We start from the raw sequence: 24,340 nt of genomic DNA, 5'->3' as shown, positions 1-24,340 counted from the left end.
TTCTCTTTATTTAGTGTTTTTAGTATTTTTCAGTCCGTTATGGAAGGACGCTAGATCAGCATGGATCTGTTATAGCAGGAAGGCTCTGACCAGATTTAAACAATCTTTCTTTAGTTATCGCTCAGCAGCAGCTCTTTAAAGGCTTGGTGCACCTGAGACAGACCTAAATCCCCAAATGGCTCACTGTAATCACCCTAGCCTTCAAGTGCTGCTGTTAGATAAACAGCCAAAAGCTCCAGGAAGAGAAAACTGACTGGATTCATTATTTCTTCACCTAATTCCTCACAGTTCATGGTGCAAAAGCACTTTGTGATTTGGGCTGTTGTGTGTAAAGTGCTAAAAGTCAGCATGTGCCAAAAATGAGTTTGAATTTAAACCCAGGTTTATCATAGGTGCCTGAAATTCTGTAGCTACTGGAAAGCTGCATAATTACAAAATAATAATATAATGACAATCCTGAACTTCTTCCATAGTATTAAATGGGAGGATGCTTTAACATAGCAAGGTTTTACAATGTGTATGTTTTTTGTGGGTGTAGGTAAGGTTGAGAGGTTTTAGGTTGTGTATGTGTATTTGATTATATCACTTGACTTTTATCTTATATCTTGGATATATACTTCTGTTTTATAGCCTATTTAACCCTGTGTGTACCTGTCCAGGAAGTGCAGAAGTACATAAGCTAAAAGCTAAATCAGGTGAATGTTTTTGTGCATGATCCCTGAAAAACAATAATAAAACTAAAACTAGACTGTAGAGTGACGGTGCAGGTGCAGCAACAGGTCTAATGGGTCTAATGGGAAGACCCTTGTTCAATTCAGTTCAATTCAGTTGAATTTATATAGCACTAAATCACAACAAGTCACCTTATACTGTACAGTAAAGATCCTACAATAACAGATATTGGGTTTGGTTGTTAATAATAACAGCGTGTCCCACTATGAGGTGCAGCATGTGCTTTAAGTGTTTCCTAAACAATTAGACCCATTAGTGAGAGAAGGTAAAACCACACTTTTTAAAAATTATTTATCAAGTAATATTATATAACAAACTACATGTCCAAGGCAAGCAAAGACTACCACAGTAGTGTGGTTTGAGATGGTGGCGCGTTAGTACTTTCTAGAGAGGTAGCTGAAGAATATCCAGAACAGTGATGCAGTTTTATTTATTTATTTATTTATTTTTTACACCTGCAGAACAATGCTGGCTGGCACGGTAGTCATCAGTTTACTTTCCCCCTTCCTCATTTAGGGCTTTCATTAACAAAGAGAGGGCAGCCAGCCCGGCAAGTGACTTTGAACCGGTTAAACTGTCTAAGGTTAAAATTCAAAGCTTACATACTAAAGAGGCTAAAGGAAAACCCTTTTAACTGATAATATTATCGCACCCTCCTCCATTTTTTTAGTACAATCCCACAACCCCAGCGGTTCATATGTTACTCTACCACAATTTCAAGATGGCCAAAAAGGGAGGGGAGGAAGTAATGTTCTGTACATAACAAATGAACAAAGCTTTCAAATACTGACCACCAGCACAGTCCCGTGTGGTTGGGGCTGCCACCCTAGAGTAGATGAGTCAGTTTAGATGGATAAAGAGACTCCAGACAAAAGACAAGCACTCTCTGGTAGCCCAGCTTTCTGTGTGCCGTTAATAAATAAAGCATGAGCAGCTCCAGACGTGGCTTTGCCATCTGGCCACAAAACAATGACAGAGACCACAGAGGGGAACCTTACACCACACCTACCAAACTACCTGGCTACCTCATCCCACCCCAGCGGCTGTGGACATAAGTGTGTTAACTTTATGCAACACGCCACTTTCAACATTACTGTGCCTGTATTTCCCCCTCAAACACCAGGCCTGTAATGCTAAAAAAAAAAACTTTTTTGCCTAAAGTGCTATATCCTTTTGATGTGTAGATTCTTATAGGTTACACAGTATTACTCGAACTAGTCACAAATGAGAAACTGTATTCAACCAGAAATAAGACAAAAAGCCCTCCAACAGGTGGTCTGGCTCCCATAGTCCGGATTTCAAAATTACACCATCAGTTCGGGGCAAAGTCCTTCTAGAACAAAAATCTTTCCATGTGTCAACCATCTCAGTAAAACCTCCAGGCACTCATCCGGGCAGCATCATTTAAAATAACTTTAATATTAATGCCAAGAGAGACAAAATTTGCATGTATGGAATCACTAGTCAAATCTGATACATTGACTTTGATTCTAGCGTTACAAAGACAGTGAGATAGTGAGACTTTCTTTGTGAAAGTTCTCAGACATGCCTGGAACAATCTTCCTGCCAAGGATGAGAAACTCTTATTTACTGCACTTTGTATGGAGTTAACTGGTAGATAACATTTTGAAAACGTCATCTTGCTAAATCCACTGCCTCTAGTTTTCACACAGCTACTGGCTATAAAGGATATAATTGTGCCTGCTACAATTTCATACAACATACAAGCGCCTGAGTGTGCGAATGCACTTGAAACAAGAGAAGCTGTATGACTACACCTGCAACACAATGCACCATCATCAACATCAACCTACGTGCTTAAATATAGGGCTACAGTATAATGATGGCAAACTACGACAGTCTAGAAGTGCTTCTTGGTACTCACATCCTTATTCCGAAATGTAATAGAGACATTTAATAACTGCCAAACAGTTGTCCTGATCTCAGTAGATAAATCAGGGATGGACTGGATTCAAAACCAAAATTGCATCTGAACGTAGGCTTCCTATAATGTTAATTTTGATGAGAACGTCTAAGAAACTGAGTCCAGCTGTTTCAGAAGTAGGAGGTAAACCTTTACGTTACAGCGAGTTAGCTTGTCTGTAACCTGATAAGTTTCCTGGTTCTACAAATGTTTCCAGGAAGTGCAGTACAAACAGAAAAGAATAGAATAGAATAGAATAGAATAATCCTTTCATTGTCCCACAAGGGGAAATTTGGGTGTAACAGCAGCAAGAAAGACAAATACAAACAAACAGTACACAAGACACAAAACAGAAACGTACACAATTTTTACATATTTACATCAGGGACAATGGTTACCAAAAACAGAGTACTGTACTGTTATTAAGTTAAATAAAATTAAATACAAATAAGAGGCAAACCCTGGTTATAGTGTGAATAAGAAGAGAGAGTTTAGTTTCCAGTAACAACAAACAGAATTTTCTGGTTAACAGTGACTAGCATGTAGCTGCAAAGCATTGAAGATTTTTTTAGCCTTTCCATTTTCATCTCCACTATTTTAGAGTTCAAAAAGTTTGACACAAATTTCTTTGTCTCCATGACTCCCGAGTACCATCGGGCTGCTTGACAATAGTGTTCTTATCTGGAGGACAGCACAAAGCAGGCTGCTTGTTAAGTGGTACCTGAGACTTTATCACTCACTAGATTCTGGGCAGAACCTTATGGGAGAGCTCTGTAACAATCAAACATGTACCAAGCACTAAGGTTCACAACAGGCTTTCCATAATAAATTTGACACACTTTACACTACTCGTGAAGCTCACAGCGAATATCCAGAGAAGAAGAGGAACTACCACCACCATCTGTCTGCCTGTTGATAAAGAAACTAGACAGGAAGGGCCAGGGCTTGCTGGTTAGAGGTGGTTGTCCCTTCGGAACAGAAGCAAGGAAACTGCTCATTAGTAAATAAAATGCAGATGGCATTATTATGTTAAACAGATGAAAAAACTACTAATTGTGATATACCTCCATGGCCACCCTAGTAAAGTCTTTACACACCGATATTATCACACTGCCATTTTTGCTGATGCAATAGCTTTCATGCATGACATGTCATAACCTGTCAAAACAAGAACAGTACAGGCTAACCATGCCAGGCCAGTAGCCATAACACACAAAAACTAGACACTTAAACTGGTACACCTAAATGAAATGCTCTTCTTCCTCCTGCACTCAGCCTGCTGAGAAAACTCTACCAGCTCACGTATTACATGTGCAGGCCCAAGTAGCATGGTGCTGATGAGTGAGGGAACCGGAGAAACAAAAAGGGAGGTGAGTAGAGTTTAGAGAAGCGGGAGGATGACTGCAGCTGGAGCTGAATAATGTAAGGTAATGTGATCTCATGTACCCACTGTAAACAAAGGCTTGGGTTTCCACTGCACCTGGCCTGCTAACCTGGGATACTACTTGGAAAAGAGAGTGGCAATGTTACATGTTCTGTAAACTCTGGAGTCTGGAGAAAGAGCCTGCGCAACATAATTCAAATGTTTATACAGAAAAAGAAAACAAAAAAACAATCCTTGACATTTATTCCAACAAAATTCCTAATTTTGTTTATTAAATGGTCAGAAATAACAGGAATGTTTCCTTATACTTTGCAAATAATTTTTAAACTTCCAGTGACAGAGTGGGGTCGAATCTCATTCATCATTTCATTATATTTTGTAGTAGTCAGGCTATCTTGTCATTTTTAAAGTGGTCTTAAAGAATAGTTATTTTCTTTGGACATTGGCTGCTTTTTTCCCCACTCAGTCCTTATAAAAGACCGAGTAACAGAGCAATGTGTTTATTTTTTATTTTGTTTATCACGCCATTGAACACTGACATCCAAATCATTTGATCACAAAAAAAGCACCTAATTCAAGGACTGAATCAGTGATATGTCCACACATAACAGTCAACTAAGCAATGAACTAACTAGTTTCATAGTTTGAAAAATGCGATTAAACAGTTTCACAGATATAAAAAGCATTTTTAAAGCATCAAGGTGATTCCCAAAGAGCTAAAAAGAAGAAGTGTCAGGCGGAAAAAACTGCAGCCATGACAACAGGTCTTGTGGAGTGAAGGATCTAAATGTGAAATTTTTGGAGGACGTCAGGAGAGACGTTAGTGTCTACAGCCATCTGTAAAACAGGAGGTTCTACCATGGTTTGTGGTTGCATTTGAGCCGGTGGTGTTGAGGATTTTCTCAAAATGGACGGATTTATGAAAAAGGAAAAGTACTGGCAAAATCTGATGCACCATGCAGCACTACCTGGAAATTACAAAACAGTGGCAGCTGCTTCATTTCTCAGTCTGACAACACACTGCAAATGGAGTAAAAGCAAATAGACAAACACGCAGTGGAACACTACCCGTCATGGATTGGTTCCCCCAGAGCCCAGACCTCAAAATTACTGCAGCAGTGTGGGATCATGTTGACGGACAATGGAGAAAAAGGCAGAAACATCCAAATAATCCTTCAGGAAGCCAGGACGTATTCCCGAAGACTACTTGTATAGTGATCACAAATTTTCCTGCCGTGGGCTCAATAACGTCTTATATTATCTTATCTTTTGACCAATTCAGGCTGTTGAAAAGTGGACTCAAGTTTAAAAGTTCAGAAGTTTGCCAGTCACAACTGCATTGAAAGCCTCTGGTCAGCTGCCAGCTTTCTCCAATAACCCATAATTCACTATATATTCAGTTTATATATGTCTTACAGGCCTCGGTATTTTTAAATGGCACAGAGATTTTTGCCTGGCTGCCATTGTTCTCCTTACACTCATATTTCAACAGAAAATAGACCCTTCGTTCCTATTCCACGTCACCACTTTGAAATGCTCACAATTCAAGGATGCAAAGGACAAATAATACATTGCTTGCATTTGTTCAAAGAAAGTAATCAATAATCACTAGCTGGGTGTTCTTTCTTTCCCAGCTACATATTCCCACTGGAAAAGCACTTGTTCTACATTGAAACTGGTCTGCATCCTCTGAATGGATCAAAGAGTTTATTCAAGTAGTAGAGTTTAGGAAAGAATGCTCATGAATAGAGTTGATTTAGTTTTGTATTTCTTACTTATTTATGCTTTTTATTGCGTTTTAAGGTGAAGGATGTCAGTGGGGCAGTTTGAGCTCTTGTTGGCAGAGGTGAGAACACATGTGAGTAGGGAGAGAACTCATTTCATAGAGTCGATCGACCCGGAGCAGTATCTAGCTGTGTGTCTGAGGTAAAACAGCATTATTCTACCATTTCCATCTCATTGTATAGTCCCTACTGGTGCAGGTTTTGAGCTATAGCGGACTTGTTCCCAAATGCAGTCTGATTGGTCAGATGTGGATTAGAAAAATGTCACAAAAATGTATTAAGATTAGGGGAGTCTCAAAAATTACTTTTAAAGTGAGAAACTTTTTCACAGATTTTACATGTCCGGTGTGCAAAGGTCTTTAGTTTTAGTTTTTGTTGTGGTGACATGGGTGGTAGTTATCCAACTGTAAGATGTAAGAAGTTGCACACAGTATAATATAGCAATACAAATTAGTTTATGGGTGCAGCCGGCTAACAATATTTGCTTGTGTTAACTTATAACTTGGCACTCCACCCTTTCACCAGACTATATTGCACCCAGACTTAGCTTTGTAGATTTGGGTTTACATACTATTCACTCACAACAGTCACCACTATACTTAACTTTAACTTCAACATTACCAACTTCAATATTAGCAACATCTTTTACTCCCCAAAAGGCATCTAGGAACAGCTTCAGTAACTCTTTACAATTATTTCCATTTTGTTGTGTCACATAAAAAGCTGTTCAGTACTGACTCAGTACGGCCTGTGAAAGGACTCTTAATTAGTTTAAGCCACCTATTTGTAACAGAACTGACACCATCATTGTTTCTGTGGTTTCCTTGGTCCTTCTAAAGAGGAAGTAAAGCACTCTGCATCACAGCTTTACTGATAATGATGCTTTCAGACGCCACTACGGGGAATTCAAAAAGACACAGATGTTTGGTTAAGTATGAAAATGTTGTGTTGAAAATTTGTTTATACGTCTGCTTGACTCCATAAGCAACAAACAGCCTTAAAAGCATGTGCAGCAGTTCTGAGCTAGTGTTTACTGTACATTAACAAAGCGGTGAGATAACAGATGTTATGTGGAGGTGGATTAGCATGATGACGCACGTCTTTGATATAACTGCAAACCACTTTCCAAAGCAATTTTTTTTAATTATGAAGTGCATTTTTCCTCTTAATTCCAAGCAGAAGTCCATTTATTGTCCATTTATTGTCCATTTATTTCAACTGAGGTTTGAAAAAAAAAAAAGGACATGCAGAATGAAATCTATTTTTTGCCACCACTTAAGTAATCATTAGGAGATAATGCAGCTTAAGGCAAGAATTGATTTGAAACCACTGCACAACATTAGAGTACTCAGTAATAAAGTATTACTGGCAGTGAACACTTATTAAAGAAGACTGAAAGAGAATACTAACCCCCTTTAAGATGAATCTAGTGCTACACTGAAATAAACTAATGCCTGACTGAAAGTACAACACATTTAACATCATTAAATTCACAGAAACATAACATGAGTTCTGTGATTTATTAATAATTTAGAGCTGGATTCCTCAAATCACTGAATATGGCCCATTTCCCTACATCAATAAGGAATTAAATGTTCTATTATGGAAAATACCAGGAAAAGAATAAAGTCATTATATGTTAAATGCCATTTTTCCTTTAAAAAGTCCACTCACAGGCAACGTATCTCTGACCACTCATTTTTTGCATGTTTTAATTGTACTTGTTTAACCCCTCTGAGACTTTACTACTGAACAATGTCCTCGCTCTTACTTTGAAAGGTCAGTCTGCTAAATGGTGAGTTCCAGCCTTTCATGCCCTTCTCATGTTTCCCTCCCAGGTGGTTTGTGCTTCAGTTTGCAATTGAGGTGCAAACTGGCGCACATTTCAGGTGGATCAGGATGTTGTGTCAAACATTCATTATTAGTGCACCTGCACAGAAGTTAATTAGTGAAATTTGAACTTACTATATTAGCACACAGCAGAGGCCCTGACTCAGGGTGAAGAAGACACCAGTGCAGATGCCCAGCACTTAAAGAACTATCAGTGTAATTTATGGAAAAGCTAATAGTTTTATGGCTTCAGCTGGACCAGGGATGTCAAAAGTCCACTGCACAATGCTACTGACCTGGTTATGCTAGCCATTGTCACTGTCTGAAAAGGAACACCATCACAATCACAGCACCAATGTAGAGGTTTTTCTGAGTAGTGTGCTCTGGAAAAGTTGCAAGCTCGTGCAGCACACCTCAAGCGCCAAATATAAATGCCCACGGTGTCACTAACCAATGCAGTGACTTAACATGGTGATGAGGAAGCTAAAGAGGCTCTTGTTTAAAAAAAAAAAAAAAAAAAAAAAAAAAAAGAATACACACCCATTCTGACAGATACATGGCCTACCAAATGTTCAATCTGAACCAGAGGCAGTGAGACTCTTTGTTGATAGAGGCAAGCTACATACAAGTGGGGCTTTCTGCAAAACACAAAAACTACAGACCCCATGCTAGGTTCAGGTGCTGTGATATGCTATCAAATGGGTCTACAAGCAAAAGAAGTGTTAACAGATGATACTGAGGGGCTATTTCTCACAGATATGAATCCAGGTGTGTCTTATAAGTTTGGCTTCTCTTTGAGGTAGCATTGTGTTGGAAAAGAGCTAATTATATATATTCCTAAGCTAATTGTATATTCCTTAAATTATCACATATACAAATATAGCAGTCTATCACTAATAGTACTTGCATGTATTAGTTATCTTAATTATTTATCTGTGGTACTAAATGCCATCTCAGCCCCTCCCTAATTTTTCCCCATCAGCCCTCCTCACCAGTGTGACAGGCAGCAGGATGGTGAGCAGAGCGATGTGATGCAGGACCAGCAGGAACTCCTTACGGACAAAGGAGTTTATGGTCCTCAGTGAATGCCGCTTGTAGTCCTCATGCCCTTTGATGTGGAAGCGGTAGTAGTGACTGAGGTACATGGCAAAGATGTCGTACGTCATGTAGGGGACACCGTACCAGATGACAAAGTAGGTGGCCAGCCAGTGCCTGAGGAAGACAAAATAAAATTGTTATCAGTGTCTACAACTAACAGCAGAATCACCCACAGGAATGCCTCTATCGAAAATGGATGACCATGATGTTCAAATAATTGAATACTCATTATTAAGAAGTTGAGCCTGCTATCACAATGCGGGTTAAAAAAAAAAAAAAAAAAAAAAGACCTTTCATGAGATGCAACTCGTTTTGACCAATTGCCTATTTTACATGGTGATATGATGCCTGAAAGTTTACACAGAGTGAGTTTTTTGACATTTTCTCCAGTGAATGATCTGAAAACACATTAAACATCCAGGGTATCAGTGTCTGTCTCCATTTCTCTACAACATAGACACAAAACTGAGGAAGTTTTGCCACTGAAACTATAATTTTACATGACACAGGCTAGTGAAATAAAAAAAAAAATGCTGAACAAGTACATTAATTTTACTTTTGTTTGTAATGGGTATTAAACTGATATGGCTAGATTTTAAAGTTTAAATCTTAAGTGTGTTTTTCAGACCTGAAAATGTTATATGACTGCACAGTTTGCTTAAGAAGCTATAGAAACTGAGGTATATTAAAAAAAAAAAAGAAAAAGTCAAATACAGACTCGTGCCTTTGCAGTCTGAGAGTCTGTAATGTGGAAAATATTCAGAATATAAAAGTAAAACTTTGCTTGGCTTTATAAAATTCAACAAAAAAAATCCCTAAGGGAGTCAGGTGGAAGGCTTTAAATGTTTTTTATGGAATGACCCGTGTATGTTTGATTTATTTATATAAAAATCATGAAAAAATCTTTACCAGAACTATAAAACCATATTAATCATTTACCAGTCTTACATTCACAGGTCACTTTGTTAGGAGCACCCATTTAGCTGCTCATTTAAACAAATATCATGGCTGCAGTTCAGCACATTTATGGCTCTTTTCCACTCACACCAATTCAACTTGACTCTATCCGATATTTAAGTGATGACATATGAACCCTGTTTCTGGGACCAAACTACTCTATGTTTATTAAGGCTGTTGTGTTTTTAACATGTTTTAATGCTTTGTATCTTGTCCTATTTAATCTCAACAAGTCCTAAAAAGGGCAGTGATCACTGTCGGCCTCTCTTGGTTTTTATTATCACTGTTCATTTTAAAGCTCAAGTTTTAAAACCTTACAATGTAAGTACAGCCCAGCCCATGCAGCAGTATATTAATGACTAACCTCGTATTATGGATGGATTATCTCAGTTGTTCTCCTGACTGAAGTTTGGTCCGTTTACAGCATCCTGCCATGCGATTGCTTTTGTCCCTAACCTTCGGGAACCCTCGCATTAACTTTTATCAAGTGGAATAAAGTCAGAGTTCATCCTCAAGTGTGTTTATACTGCATTATGCTAACCATAGCTATGTAGCTAGCCACCACGTAGCAACCCTACAAATGTCACTGCTGTTTAGTTTCCTGTCTTCATTTATGTTGGAAGTGATAGCAGAGCTGTATATTTCAATTTTTTCAGAAATCCCCAAGTCAGAACGTAGTATATTATGTTTGGGTGGAAACTAGCAAGCTAACTTCCTGCTAACTTCTAACCCCATTAAATTTCATAAATTCTGTTTTCATGGATGCCTGGATGTTAAACGTAATTACCCAGTTGAGCAGCCACACTGATCATTTTATTAAAGATGAAAGAATTTAGACCGTTTTTAACTTTCAGTGATGTCAGTGTTCGTTTGACTTTGGGACCTGAAGTGGAGTTTGGACCCGGAAACGGCTAATGACGTCAGACTTAAAGACCAGATTCGACTCAGCTCAGTTTCAGTAATTACAATTGAGTGCCACCTCAATGTGGGTGGGGTTGTTATAGAAATGCGGCGTTAACTCAGGGAGCTTGGAATCCCAGTCGAGTAGGTACCAAAAAAAAAAAAAAGTGCCCAGTAACAGATACTACTACCTAAAGGAAAATCCTAGTTGATCCAAATGGAGTAGGAACGAAAGGTGATTTAACTGACTTTGTGGTGTAGTTATTGGTGCAATGGTGCGGGGGATATTTACTTGGAAGACTTTGGGCCCCTTAGTACCAATTGTGCACTGTTTTAACACCACAGCCCAGCTGAGTATTGCTGCTGACCATGTCCCATCCATTTACAACCACAACACACTAATTTTCCAGCAAAATCCAGGAAATCCAGCTGCTTCCAGCAAAATCAGATGCTGTGTCACAAAGCTCAAATGATCTCAAACTGGTGTCTTGAACATGCCATTGAGTTTATTGTAATCAAATGGCCTCCACAGTTTCCAGATCTGAATCCAATAGAGCACTTTTAGGATGTGGTGGAATAGTAGAGTCACATCCTAGAAGTGCATCTGACAAATCTGCAGCAACTGTGTGATGTTATCATTTCATTATGGACCAACATCTTTGAGGAACGTTTCTGCTCTATTAGGTACACCTTGCTAATGCTGGGTTTAACCTTTACAGTGGGCAGTGAATATAGAACAGAAGGAGGCCTAGGCACTATCACAGCACAGTCCTAGAAAAAAAACATGTAAAAAAAAACAAAACAAGACATTTACTTTCAGTAGATTTAAATAAAAACCTGCACTTTTTTTTAACCACCCTCTGTCCTGTGCAAAGCATCGGAAAGCTTTAAGACAAGCTTGTGTAAGTACAGTAAAATCAACAGCTTGGATAGCTCCAGTAGCCTAATGAGCACTGATTACTGTGATGGTTAATTATGTGGACAGAAAGGAGTGAAGCTGCAGGGTAAAGCTGAGCTACTGACCCCTGACCTCTCACTGGCTTCTCTAGCTTTTAAGGTCAGTGGATGGAGATTAAGAACAGTAAGGCACAACAAACAGCTTAGGGAGGAAGGAAGGCTACATGAGCTGATTCTGTAATGTATGTACTTTCTGTATTAAATAACCCAAAATAAAGCACTAGTCCCCCAGACATACATAAAACAGAACTGCCTGGTCTCTTGCTGTATAGGTTCTCATTGGTGTAACTCGCATAATAATAGAAGATAAATAAGAATTTCACCGTCCTCAGGTGCTTATGTTATTTTTGTTCTTATGCTCTGTTTGCCTACCTGTTTATTAGCACGATTATTTAAACAGATATGGACACATACATGTTAAACTTCTACAATGGCTCTGGTTTGACAGAGCTTAGAAATTATTAACTTTGTGAGCTGATCTGAATTCAGGCCTGGATCCAAGAATTCTTGGAAGGAATCTTTACCATTCCAAGATAGGGCATAATTAAACATTTTGTGTCTTTACTCATTTTTAGAGTGGTGGTCATCTCCAGCCTTGGTGGCGGTATGCAGGACTGCTCAGACTGTTTCAGCAATAACAACAAGAAAAGCACTGGCCTTCTCATTTGCACCACTAAATGAAGCTTTGTTTATTATAGATTACAACAAAGAAATGGCTTTCACGGCAGCCCTATAGCTCAGTGCATTCCTAATTTTGTTTGTCTCTCAAATATAAAGTATAGAAAATATTGTTAAATGAGGGAAAAAGCACAAGTAATTAGATACACAGTGTTTGCCAGATCATATTAACCACTTTATTTGGAGCTAATGTTAGAGTCTGGCGAATCAGGTGCGTTTGAGCTACTTTAGTGGTTCTACTGCAGTTTATACAGTGAACACCACCATTTCTGCAACTTAACCACTAAAGGCTAAAAGAAGGGACAGGTTGCGATGGAGAATTAGAGTATTTGTGGGTCTAACTCTGGAGTATAAGCCCCCGGGTTGAGCGCACGTCACAGGACAGCAGAACTGAGCAGCGTTGTGGAGGAATTAAGCTCTGTGGGTGATTTGGAGTGGGGGGGCGCAAGAGATTAGCAGTCTGAAACTGGGACTGCCAGGGTCTGGTCGCTGACTCAGTGAAGGATTAATAGGCTGGCATTAACCTAGCGTCACACTTTCCTCAGCTGCACAGAGTGGCCAGTGCTAACGCTAACAGTAACTCATTGCCAGCTGGCTGATGTGGAGGCAGCATGAAAGCAGCTGGTTCAATAAGAGAAACGGGCAGACTGCTGCCCAAGGAAAGATACTGACCTATCAATCACAAAGGAAGTTAGTCTGAAAATCTTTAACATTACATGACTGCTTGCATCATATTCAGCAGCAGGGGGAGTGTTTCATGCTATAATCGCAGCGTAGGTACCAGATCTTCTGATTTATAACCAATTCCCAATAAAATAAAACCATTTAAATATGTGCTGATGAGGCTCTGGTGCAACAACCCCTCCGACATCACAGATTAGCGCATTTAGTCTTCAGACGCTTTGCTGAATGAGCAGAGCCGTTAAAGGTAAGAGCTATCACTCAGATGGGATGCAACAAAAAGTCCTCTTAACATTTCTGCTTAACCCTCAGGACAGCAATGCTGCTTCTATTTCCTGGATGACAAGCTTGCAGTTTCCCAGTTACACTAAAACACCCAAATAATGGACTTTATATCTTTGACCTAAAAACAGGAAGAAGAAATCTCAGCAGCTAAGGTTATGTTAATGATAGGATGTTGTATCGCTAACAGTCAAGTGAGCAGGCAGCCACAGATTAACTAAAAACGGCTGCGAAAAAAAAACAAAAAACTTAAAAGCACCTATAAGTTAAGTGGGCCAAAAGGAAAAATACTACCTAATACAATCTAGAATTGACAGGACAAGGAACAGTAACCGCAGGAGAAGAGGAGACAAACAGGTCTCTGAATAAAGCGAGGAGGAGCGTGTCGATCAATTTATTTTAATAGTGGAGTATGCAAGTTCACACTTTAGACTGTTTGTGTGTGTGAAGAACGTGAAGAATTAACAGCACGAATGTTATGTCAAAGACTTCAGCGAACTGTGTTAGGGCCGAGTGATTATTCGCATTTTCACCTCACAAGCACGCCGAGATTGTGTAGCTTCTAAGACAGATTAAGCAACTTTGTTCACTGTTAGCAGGCTGTGACTAACATTTATGTTTGAGTCAGTGAATCAAAATTGAGGCCCGAGTCTTTGGAATAACAGATCCCACCAAAGGGAGGCCCAGGAAGCATAGCTGCTGCTTTCATGTGTTACCAGTGATAACCAATGTTTCACTAAAGGGGTTATTTACATGAAGTCTCACCTGTCATTAATGACGTTGCCGCAGCACGATGACACGACAACAGCTCCTGCTGTGGTTGCCATGGCAGCATGGATAGAGGACACCAGCCTGCAAAAAGGGAGAACATCGTCACTTATGCACTGGATGGCTGTAACATGTAATAGAAACTTCAGTGAAGCTGATAAAAGTAATATATGTTCAGATATTTATTGTCCCGATTGTGCCTTTAGAAATCTGTTTAATCTCAATATGGCCAGCACCCCAGAAGGAAAACAAAACTTCTTTGAAGTATCTTAATGTTGTTCTGCTGGCCCTGTTAGTCCAAAACTTTAATTCCTTGGTTTATGATCAACATAGCCATCAGTTCAGCTGCACTTTGTTTTTAGCACTAATAGGCAATTGTTAACCTGCCAATATATTAACACACAGCTGAGCCCAGGGGTTTTTGTGAGTCACCAGGGGCCTTTGGGGTTGATGAAGCACAAGTGAGGTCTGCATATAGTTTATGCATGACTACATTACGAGGGTTATGCATTATCCTGTTGGTGCTAGCCAAAATATTTTTATTACATTTTTGGTGAGGTTTCATCCCTTGCCCAGAAGGAGGACCACCAGAACAATTGTGTACACACAGGAAGCTTTCTAGCTGACGGTTAGTTGCTGGCGGACCTTCCAGGCTCCAGTTTTCTGTGTAACCCTGTAACCCCAACTTGCTGTGAACTGCTTACTTAGTGGACCCTCCTTGACCCCAGAAATACACCAGGCCTGCATCAAAGCCAGAGATCATCACATCCACTCAAGCCAAGCCAATGCTTGCAACTTCACACGGCGGTGTGTTTCAGAAGGGCATTCATGACACTTAAATTGGCACTGTGTTTGTCTTTAACAAAACCCAAGTCAAGCTGCAGAGCAGGTAAGGAGGTCAGGAAGTCAGACACAGCCATAGTTTTTCAAACAAAACCCTTGTACAGACACAATGCCAAAGATACTGCCTGATATGTCTAATAACAGTTTCATAACAGCAGATATGGTGATAATTCTGATCTTAAACAGCCAATCAACAGGTGACAGTTTCACATGTGTGGCAGCAGACATATCTATATGTTATCATAGCAAAGATACATGGAAGTATGCTTATGGAATTTCTTCACCAACTATTGGATAAGGTGTATTACTATAGCAACTGTTCAGTCCTGTTGGCTACAGAGCTTGATTGCGTCAGCCGTCTGGATTGAGCCACTAATGAAGCCAAAAAGCAGCAGTGTCATTAAGTAAAACCTACATGGATAAAAAGTTTCAAAAACTTATTCTGGGGAAATTTCAGCATACTTGTGAAATGGTTTTGAGATTTAATTGGTTACCACTGAAAATGAAGTTATGTCTCTCCCGGGGCTCAACACTAATTACCTAAAGAACTGCCCAGAGGTGCTGCCAAGATGACTGCCTAGTGCCAAGACTTGTTTCTATACGCACTTTGCTTAGAAGATTACACCAGTGTAATACAAAAGTTAACATTTGTGTTACTACACTCCCTGTTATTATCATCATCTAGTTTTAAAGTTTGATCTTTGCTACAATTATGAATAAACTCAAAATAAAAAAGGCAGGCGTTGGCTTAGTTTTTTGTGATGCCATGTGGGAAATTATTGGGTCAAATAAAATTCACTCAGATCTGAGCTGGTAAAACTGAATGCTACAAGAAAATTTAACAAATTACTTCAATCCAAGCCAAGTCAAATTATGCGTGTTTTCAATGTGATTAATAGCTCTAGGACAGGGCAAAGCCCAACAAATACAGGTCAGTTTTACACAAGTGCTGCTTCAGGTGAGCCGCTTAAGATCAGTGTACCGTGATGGGATTAGCAGTACTTGGCTTCAACTTTCCTCATCTATAAACAGACCTGTGACATAGGAGAACTTGGTACATCTTTATTTGAAGTGTCACTTGGAGTGGAGTGGAGAAAGGCATGCACAACATTCACCGGCCTCGCACCTATGAAACAAGTAACTCCTACACTGAGATCTGACTTGTGTTTTATAATTATTTGCTTACGTTTATAGCAACTTCATTACAAAATTATTTTTAATAAATAGTGGCTGTGATGTTGTGACCTTGATGAGTGAACAATCACAGAGAAATAGATTTTTTTCTCTTGGTTCAACAGATTTATTTTGTTAATTTAAACAGAAAGCTGGATTATTTCACCAATTAAATTTTTGTGTGTGGGTTGTTTTTTTTGTTTTTTTTTCAAACTATGAATGACTTTTGCTCAGAGAAGCTCGTTCCCTGGATGCTCTCCAACTTGGCAGCACTGACACTAAGCTGTTTTAAAATGACAAAACATGTCCTTTATTCCCCAGCAGTCACTGCGGCCATGACAGACAGCCGCCCATCTAACACAGCGTATTGTTGACTGATTTTCCCAATGGGTCTGTTTTTCATCTCCACCTACTCATCAGGAGACAAACACATACTACCAGGCTATGTGTGTTTTGTCTGCCTATGTTTTCCCCCCACCACCCAACAGACGGTATGTACACAGGAAACACATGAACTGTAACTTGTTACAGTTACATAACCCATGTTATGAGTTTTCCAGCTGATCAAATCATGTATTTACAGCAGGTGCAAACAATACGAGACGCAAAAGTCCAAATAAATAAATAATAAAGCAGCTAAATAAGGGAAAAAAGAAGCTGAGATGGTGTGCATGTAGGGCTGAGCGATATGGCCTAAAATTCATATCGCGGTATAATTTGAAGCACGTGCGGTAACGATATATATCGCGATATATTGTTTTCTTCTGTATAACATATTTTCCACACTATAAGGCACACTTAAAATCCTTTAATTTTCTCAAAAATCGAGAGTGCGCCTTATGTATGAATTCTGGTTGTGCTTACTGACCTCGAACCGATTTTGGCGTGCAGAAATCTGTTAAAAAATGTTTTGATGGATTGTCAGAGCATTACGGCTGCCATAGTGAGGAGCTTCGCGGAGTAATCTGGGTCCAAAACTCAGTCTGCTTCAGGTCAAAGTCAAATGAACACAAAGAGTTAAAAACGGTCTAAATTCTTTCTTTAATAAAATGATCAGCGTTGCTGCTTTACCAGGTGTAACAATTAAGTTTAACATCCATGCATCCATGAAAACAGAATTTATTAAATTTAACGGAGTTAGAAGTTAACAGGAGGTTAGCTCGCTAGTTTACACCTAAACATGACATACCATGTTCTGACAGAGAGATTTTTGAAACCAAGTAAAACGTACAGCTCTGCTACCACTTCCAACATAAATGAAGACAGGAAACTAAACAGCAGTGGTGTTTGCAGGGTTACTGAAGTTGGACTACCTGGTATGTAATGTTGTGCTACGTGATTGCTAGCGACACAGCTATGTTAGCATAACATTAGCACAGTGAAGCTGGAGGATGAATGCCAACTTTTTTTCCACTCGATAAAAGTTAATGTGAGGGATTCTGGTGGTTAGGGACAAATGCAATCGCATAGCAGGATGCTATACACGGGGCAAACTTCAGTCAGGAGAACAACTGAGATTATTCATCCACAATACAAGGTTAGTTATTAATATACTGCAACAATATGGGAATAGAACAGCTGCGAGTAGGGCTGCTCAATTAATCTCATTTTAATCACGATTATGATCTGGGCTTTCAACGATCATCAAAAATGACTGAGCCAATTATTAGCACCTCCCTCGTACTTTACTCTCGCGCTGCTCCGTGTGGCAAATCGAGCGCACCTCTCTGCATTTCGAACACCCGTCACAACAATTAAGAGGACCCGAGGGAAGCTCGGAAAGCTAAGCAGAAGTTATTTGGAGAGGAGAGTGACTGCTATTGGTTGAAAAGAGAGGTAAAAAAAAAACTTCAGTGGTGTGGAAACATTATGGGTTCGCCGGAGTCAGACGTGGATCAAGTAGACATAGTGTGTAAACTTTGCTATGGTGTCGTAGCTGCACCACAGAGCAACACTGCAAAGTTCACTAAACATAGATGTTTACATTTTTCATTTATTTCTTATATCGCAAACATTTGCACTGTTATCAGTATTTGCACACTTTTTTTTTTTTTAAGTCATTATTCAATACATTGTTATTGTTAACCCTTTAAAGCCGGACAGAGCAGCACGCTCCGTTTTGCGTAACTATTTTTAAATCCCTGTAGAACCGGAACCGTGTAAGCTAGCGCAATAATTTGTTTTGCATATGAAACCGGAGGAATTGTACTTACATCTTATGCCATCAGCTTGTCCTAGGTCACGGTTTCCTTCCACATAAAGCTTTGCAAAAATTGCATAAAAGGGCTTTCAGGAACAAAAACATAATATTCCAGAAACACGCTTTGCCGATCTGACCAGCTGTTCATAACACTTCCCACATTGAAAAAAAACTTCAACACGAACTATCGCATGTCCGCCATTTCCTGCCCGAAACCGGAAGTGACGTCATTTTCGCGGAAAATATAGTTTTACTTGTAGGCCTTAAAAGCCTATACTGGTGTTTTTATAAGTCATGTTTGACTTTTCTGAATAGTTTCTGTGATGCTTAGAACTCGAATTGCACTGCTGGAAGTAGTTTATTTTGATGCACATGCTGTTTTCTTTGCAAATTTGCATCACAGGATTGTTTTTCGTTTTTCCTGCAGTGTATATAAAAATTGCTGTATCTCCAAAATAAAACTATGAAGACACTCAAAATAAATTTCCTGTTGTTGTAAACAATTTTTTGCAATTTTTTTGGTATTTAAAGTTTTGAGGGATAAACCTCTTAAATTTTTCCAAGTAGAAATATATGTAAAAAAAACAAAAACGATTTTTAATTTTTTTGTAGTTTATTGCACTTTTTTGCAATTGATGTAGTTACTATGGACTTAATGCATACATATTAAAATATGGGCTATAACAGTTGTATTGATGTATAGCAACTTGAAATGCTCCCAAAAATGGCACTACAGCATGTAAAAAAAATAATATAAGCTCTGGCGGACTTGGTTCTATGGTAGGTCTTAAAGGGTTAAATAAATATCGTCAAATAATCGAGATCTCTATTTCAGTGAAAATAATTGTGATTATCATTTTTGCCATAATCAAGCAGCCCTAGCTGCGAGAGAATTCAACATTAATGAATCAACGTTACGGAAGTGGAGGAAGCGCAGTTTTTGGCTTTCCCCATATTTCAAAAGTGCTTCATCTCTTTGCTATGACTGTCGCCTGGCATAATTTGCAGATGATAATGGTTGTAGCCGCTGCGATGCTTTTGACCAAAACAGGCGCAGCTTGATGACATCATCAATAGGGCTGCCACGATTAGTCGACTAGTCACGATTACGTCGACTATCAAAATCGTCGACGACTGATTTAATAGTCGACGTGTCGTTTGAAGCTTTGTAAGATCCTGAAAGACGCAGGAATAAGTAGCAGGATTTAAGAGTGTAATAACAGACTGAAACAGAAGATGGCAGCACTGCATGTACAAGGATGCCAACTGCCGTTAAACCCCGAAGAAGAAGAAGAAGCTGTGTATAGTCAAAATCTCTATCGTTGGCCAAATTTATATCGTTTCTATTGCCCACCCCTATGTGCATGTGAAATGTACTTAAGGAAAAAGAACATTTTACTATTATTTTTTTATTTATTTTTTTTTATTTATGGTTTTAATATTATTAAAGTATCCTTCACATCATTGCGAAAATTAATAACACTGAAATACTGTTGAACTGCACTTTTATTTGACACCCAGTTGTTGAAATCGTCTCTAACTGGACCTCCTTAAATTGAATATCTTGTGAAGCTACAAGTGGGATAATTACTTAGCCCTTGTAAATAATAGATGAGAGGCTTGAGCGAACTACCAAGGAAAATGATTACATATTTCTTGAGAACTGGGGTACTTAACACTGCACAAATTCTTGGCTATGGACTTTTCATTTTCAATTTTCCAGCAAAGATTAATCACATGTACATATATTAACAGTAATTATATTGAGGTATGGCAAAGATCTAGTCTTTACTAATGCAGTGTTATAGAGTTTACTAAGATTTATTGACTAATTTAATTATTTATCCGTTAAGATATAAGTCAGCTGACTGTTTAACCAAGCTTATTGGTTTCTCATAAACTCCTTCAGTTTCCAAAGGCAAACAAACACTAAAACCATCAAGCCATGGCTGTTCTCCCAGGTGTTACAATAAAGTTTAACATAAAGGCATGCATGAAAAATGGGATTTACAAAGTCTATCTGATTTAGAAGTTAGTAGTTTAAGGCTAACAAGTTGACATCTTAAGATGATATACTGGTTCTGTCCAAAGTATTTCTGTGAGGGGAAAAAAGCAGTTACTGACAATAATACTCGAATGGTTTAAGGTGGAGTAGTTGACAAAAATATCTTCTGCATTGTGTCCAGCTACAGAATTAAGCTTAGGTTAATACAAACTGTAAGATGAGGGACAAACTGTTGTTACTCTATAAAAGTCCCTGCTAACGCTTTCATAATGGGCCAACAGAAAGTCTGAGATGAGCTCAGTAATAACATAAGGCTAGTTATTAATATGTTGCTGCATGAATCCTGAACCTCACCAGAACTGTCAGATTTATCCAGACAGCTCCCCAGCAACTTCAAACAGAAGAGTTCGCCCTTATATCAGAAATATATCGATTCTCCTTTTCCTCTCAAAAACACTTTGCTATTTCTGGAGAGAAACGCTGAAACCTGCACTTACACTGTTCCATTAGTTTACTACTAATTTCTAAACCTGATGCTTTGGGTAGATAAGATTTGTTAGTACTGAAATGAACTGGCTGAGTCTTGGTTTATTAATTAGCTCTTTGCCAGTAAGCCATCCACAGAACCTTCTACTCCCATTTGAACATTTGTGCAATAGCAACCTTATGCTAGTCGACTTAGTAATGTATAGGATCAGAAACAGTTCCTCAGAATGAGTCACATCATCAGAAAAGTGTTAACAGAGGTCAAAGTCAAGGGCCTTTTTATCCATAGACTTCTACAGGACTTTTCTGCATCCACAAGTATCATCTCTGGTTGCCTTTAAAAAGAGTACTTTTCAGAAGCTACGTCTTTTGTTTTAAGTGGATGAAGTTGAAAAGGGAAGCAAAAAATGCCATTCGTGCATTTTTTTGGGGTCATGATTATGATGATAGCACACCTTTTAATGTGAATTGATAGCGAGTTCCCATAGATCCACCAAGGTATTACACATACAGCCACAAACAGTGTTGGGGAGTAAGGGAATACATGTACCGCCGTTACCTATTTAAAATACAAAATATGAGTAACTGTATTCCGTTACAGTTACCGTTTAAAAAGGTGGTATTCAGAATACAGTTACTTTGTTGAAATAAATGGATTACACTGCGGTACTTTCCTGTTTCATATTGTCGCGGGTGAGGACTGTTTGGGTTTTGTTTGACAGCTACGTTCTGTTGTTCCAGGCGGCAGCGTTATGGTTGCCATGGTTACAGGGCGACGGTCTCTCTCTCTCTCTCTCTCTGCGACTGTGTGTTTCCTGGGTGAGAGAGCGCCTTTTCGTTGTTGTTGTGCTAAGCTAACAGGCAGAATGCTACAAGCATAGCTCTAAAGAATGTAGCATCATGGGCAGTGTAGTCCGTGTTGCAGGGAGAATGGACTGCCATACACGTTATGGGTCTGTGAGCGCGAGGAGGGAGAAAAAGGGGAGTGGAAAGGTACGAGTTGTCATCGAGGAAAAACGGGAGCTGGAAGCATGTAAATATAATAATAACCACTTCAGCCAAGAAGAGTGCCTGACGAGCCCAGTTGTAAGTAAGCTATTAAGACTCGACTGTACACCGTGTTCGTGTTTTCCTCCGAAAACAATAAGTTCCGTTGGAGCAGCCTTTCAACACCTCTCTCTGTCTCTCGCAAGAAAAGTTGACCCACACAACAAAGTAAAGCTATTTTTCGGCTACGAGCCGACAGGGACGTATTAGTCAGAGGTCCCTTTACTACAGTTCGGAGTCGCAGACCTTCAGTAATAGTAATAAATCACAGCAATAGTACATTCATGTTGTTGTAAAAAGCATGATAATATATTAAGTAATCCAAAGTATTCAGAATACGTTACTGTCATTGAGTAACGTAATGGAATACGTTACAGAATACATTTTGGGGCATGTATTCTGTATTCTGTAATGGAATACATTTTAAAAGTAACCTTCCCAACTCTGGCCACAAAGCACCAAACTCTCTTAGTCTGAGTGAGTAAGTGATTACAGTTTGCACTCAGACATACTCAGGCTAGTTTCGAAGGTCAAAAGACTGCTTTCTTTCCTTTTTTTTTTTTTTTAAACAGTGCACTCACAAATGGCAGTGCTGAGAAACAAAGAGTATTTGTGGTTTCCTGCTTGAACCTGTAGTCAGCTCAAACCAAGGTTTACGGCGGGGGACCACAGCAATGATACCGGCATCAGCAAGTGAACAATAGCCATGTGACACGCAAGTACAAAAACCACAGGTCTGAGCTAGGAAAACTTAACAGGCCGCCTTCTCTCTTTCCCCCACAAACTCAATCCCCTCACACCGGCTTTACGGCCTTCTAAGGCTGTATGGTCTCATACTCTGTCACAAGACTCAGTTCATACAGCCAATTCATTGTGTGTCCGCCAATAACCCCCTCTCTCCCCCCTGCAGCTGAAAAGTTGAGTTCGACGGGGTGAGGAGCGTGCAGTGGGGAAAAAGGGGAAGAATTCTTTGTTGCCTTGTTCGGTAATGTTGTCTTTTCTTCCCTACTGTGTCAGGCCAGCGAACAACCTCAGCTTCCCTTTCAGTGTTACCAGGTCTTCGCACTGACTGTTTTGTTACACATGGACTACTTGCTCTTTCGTGTTCCGTCTCGTGCTCTCTCTCTCTCTCTCCCCCACACACACACAGTGTCTGACAGCAAGAAGTGGTGTTTTTGTTCCTCTAGTAAATGGGCTACGTAATGTGTAGGTCCATGGGCACTGCAGCAGAGCAAAAGAAAGTGACAGCAGAACCAAAAAAAGCAAACAGGGTAAAGTGCATTTCATGGCAAGAAGGAACTCTCCCACTCTTCCATCAGAACCCCTTGATTGTATAAATGGATGCTGGAATGTCACTGGCTGCGTATATGGGAAATCTTGAGTTTGAGCCAGGAGAGCAGCACATTTCCTGGTGGCTTGACGGTCATTTTGGTCAGCCACTTGATATGCAAACATTTAAGCACTGTGCCAAATCTAGACATTACAGGTATGCACTTGTTCTGATAACATCTCCCCCTCTCTTTCCAAATAAACTCCTAGTGACAACTATCACACATATTGCAGGGGCAAAATAAGACTTGTTGTTTGGCATTAAATTCCAGTAAACAGCTTGCCACAAGCCTTAGTAACTCAAGTTTGTGTGCTTAATTATATTGTATCCTCCCTTGGAGAAATAAATGGGGGCGCATATGGGTTGTGTTGATTGGCGCAGACTGACTCCAACTGTAATGTGCTGCCTATCTGTCTGAATTCATACATTTGCAAACCTTCACAAATCTATCCAAGAGTGACTCCAGTCTAGACAGGTAAGACCCCAGTTGTGCGGAAACAGGCAACATGTGTAACCAAAAGTTGCCACCGAGAGGTTGATGGTGCTGCAATCAGTTGCTGAGAGCAAAAATTCAATTCAATAACCAGGCAACCGCTGATTTTCTTCTAGTCTTGAGGTTTCATTATTTGCCATTTTTTCTCTAGTGTGACTGAGACTTAGGTGAGTTAAAATGCTTCAACTAGAGAAAAAAAGTTACATCCTACGGGAACATGTCCATGTGTATATACACCCCATGGGCATGTGCCTTGCAGCACACAACAGGAGTTTTACCTGCACCTTTTCGCACAGGACATATGGGAAAAGTGGCATATTAAAGCTCATGTCTGATTGTAGGTCATAGTCAGCAAATGTTTGATCCATCTCTTTGTCCAGTAATGTCACGAAAAGTTCAGCCCCGCATGTGTTAAATCAGCTAACAGAGATGAGAGGGAAAGCGAGAAGCTGGAGGTAAACAACAGAAGGAACTGGAGTCCCCGCTGAGCTCTAAAATCACCCCGATGCCGAGATGATCATATCTTCCACACTTATTCCATTAACTTGTATTTACAGTTAAAATAAAGCTAACTGTTTTGTGTTAACACACACAAATCCTTCAGGTGTCCAATTTATGCTACTTGGAAGCCTGTGATACAAAGCATGGTACAGGCAGAAGATGTAGACATTAAAGGCCAGTTTAGTGGTTGAGGGCGAGCAGTCTGACAGCCTGCAGGCACTGTGGCTTGTAAGAACGATGTTTTCCGATAGCTAAGCATTTGTAAATTAGCAGAAGCGTTATTCGGC

The 24,340-nt window shown here is 39.5% G+C and overlaps 1 protein-coding gene across 2 annotated transcripts in view; it reads right to left on the bottom strand.

Annotated features, from left to right (window-relative positions):
- The window catches only part of tlcd3a (TLC domain containing 3A), a 52,715-nt gene that overhangs the window by 15,353 nt on the left and 13,022 nt on the right, over positions 1-24,340 (bottom strand). For both annotated transcript variants that reach the window (XM_026182334.1, XM_026182333.1), the window contains exons 2-3: positions 13,973-14,059; positions 8,647-8,866 (exon numbers count right to left, since the gene is read on the bottom strand). In XM_026182334.1, coding sequence (XP_026038119.1) covers positions 8,647-8,866; positions 13,973-14,034 — 282 coding nt within the window. In that variant the 5' untranslated portion in view covers positions 14,035-14,059. The remainder of the gene's footprint in view (positions 1-8,646; positions 8,867-13,972; positions 14,060-24,340) is intronic.

Source organism: Astatotilapia calliptera, chromosome 10, assembly GCF_900246225.1.
Source record: "Astatotilapia calliptera chromosome 10, fAstCal1.2, whole genome shotgun sequence".
Classification (NCBI taxonomy): Eukaryota; Metazoa; Chordata; class Actinopteri; order Cichliformes; family Cichlidae; genus Astatotilapia; species Astatotilapia calliptera.
This window is presented reverse-complemented; position numbering and strand designations above follow the sequence as displayed.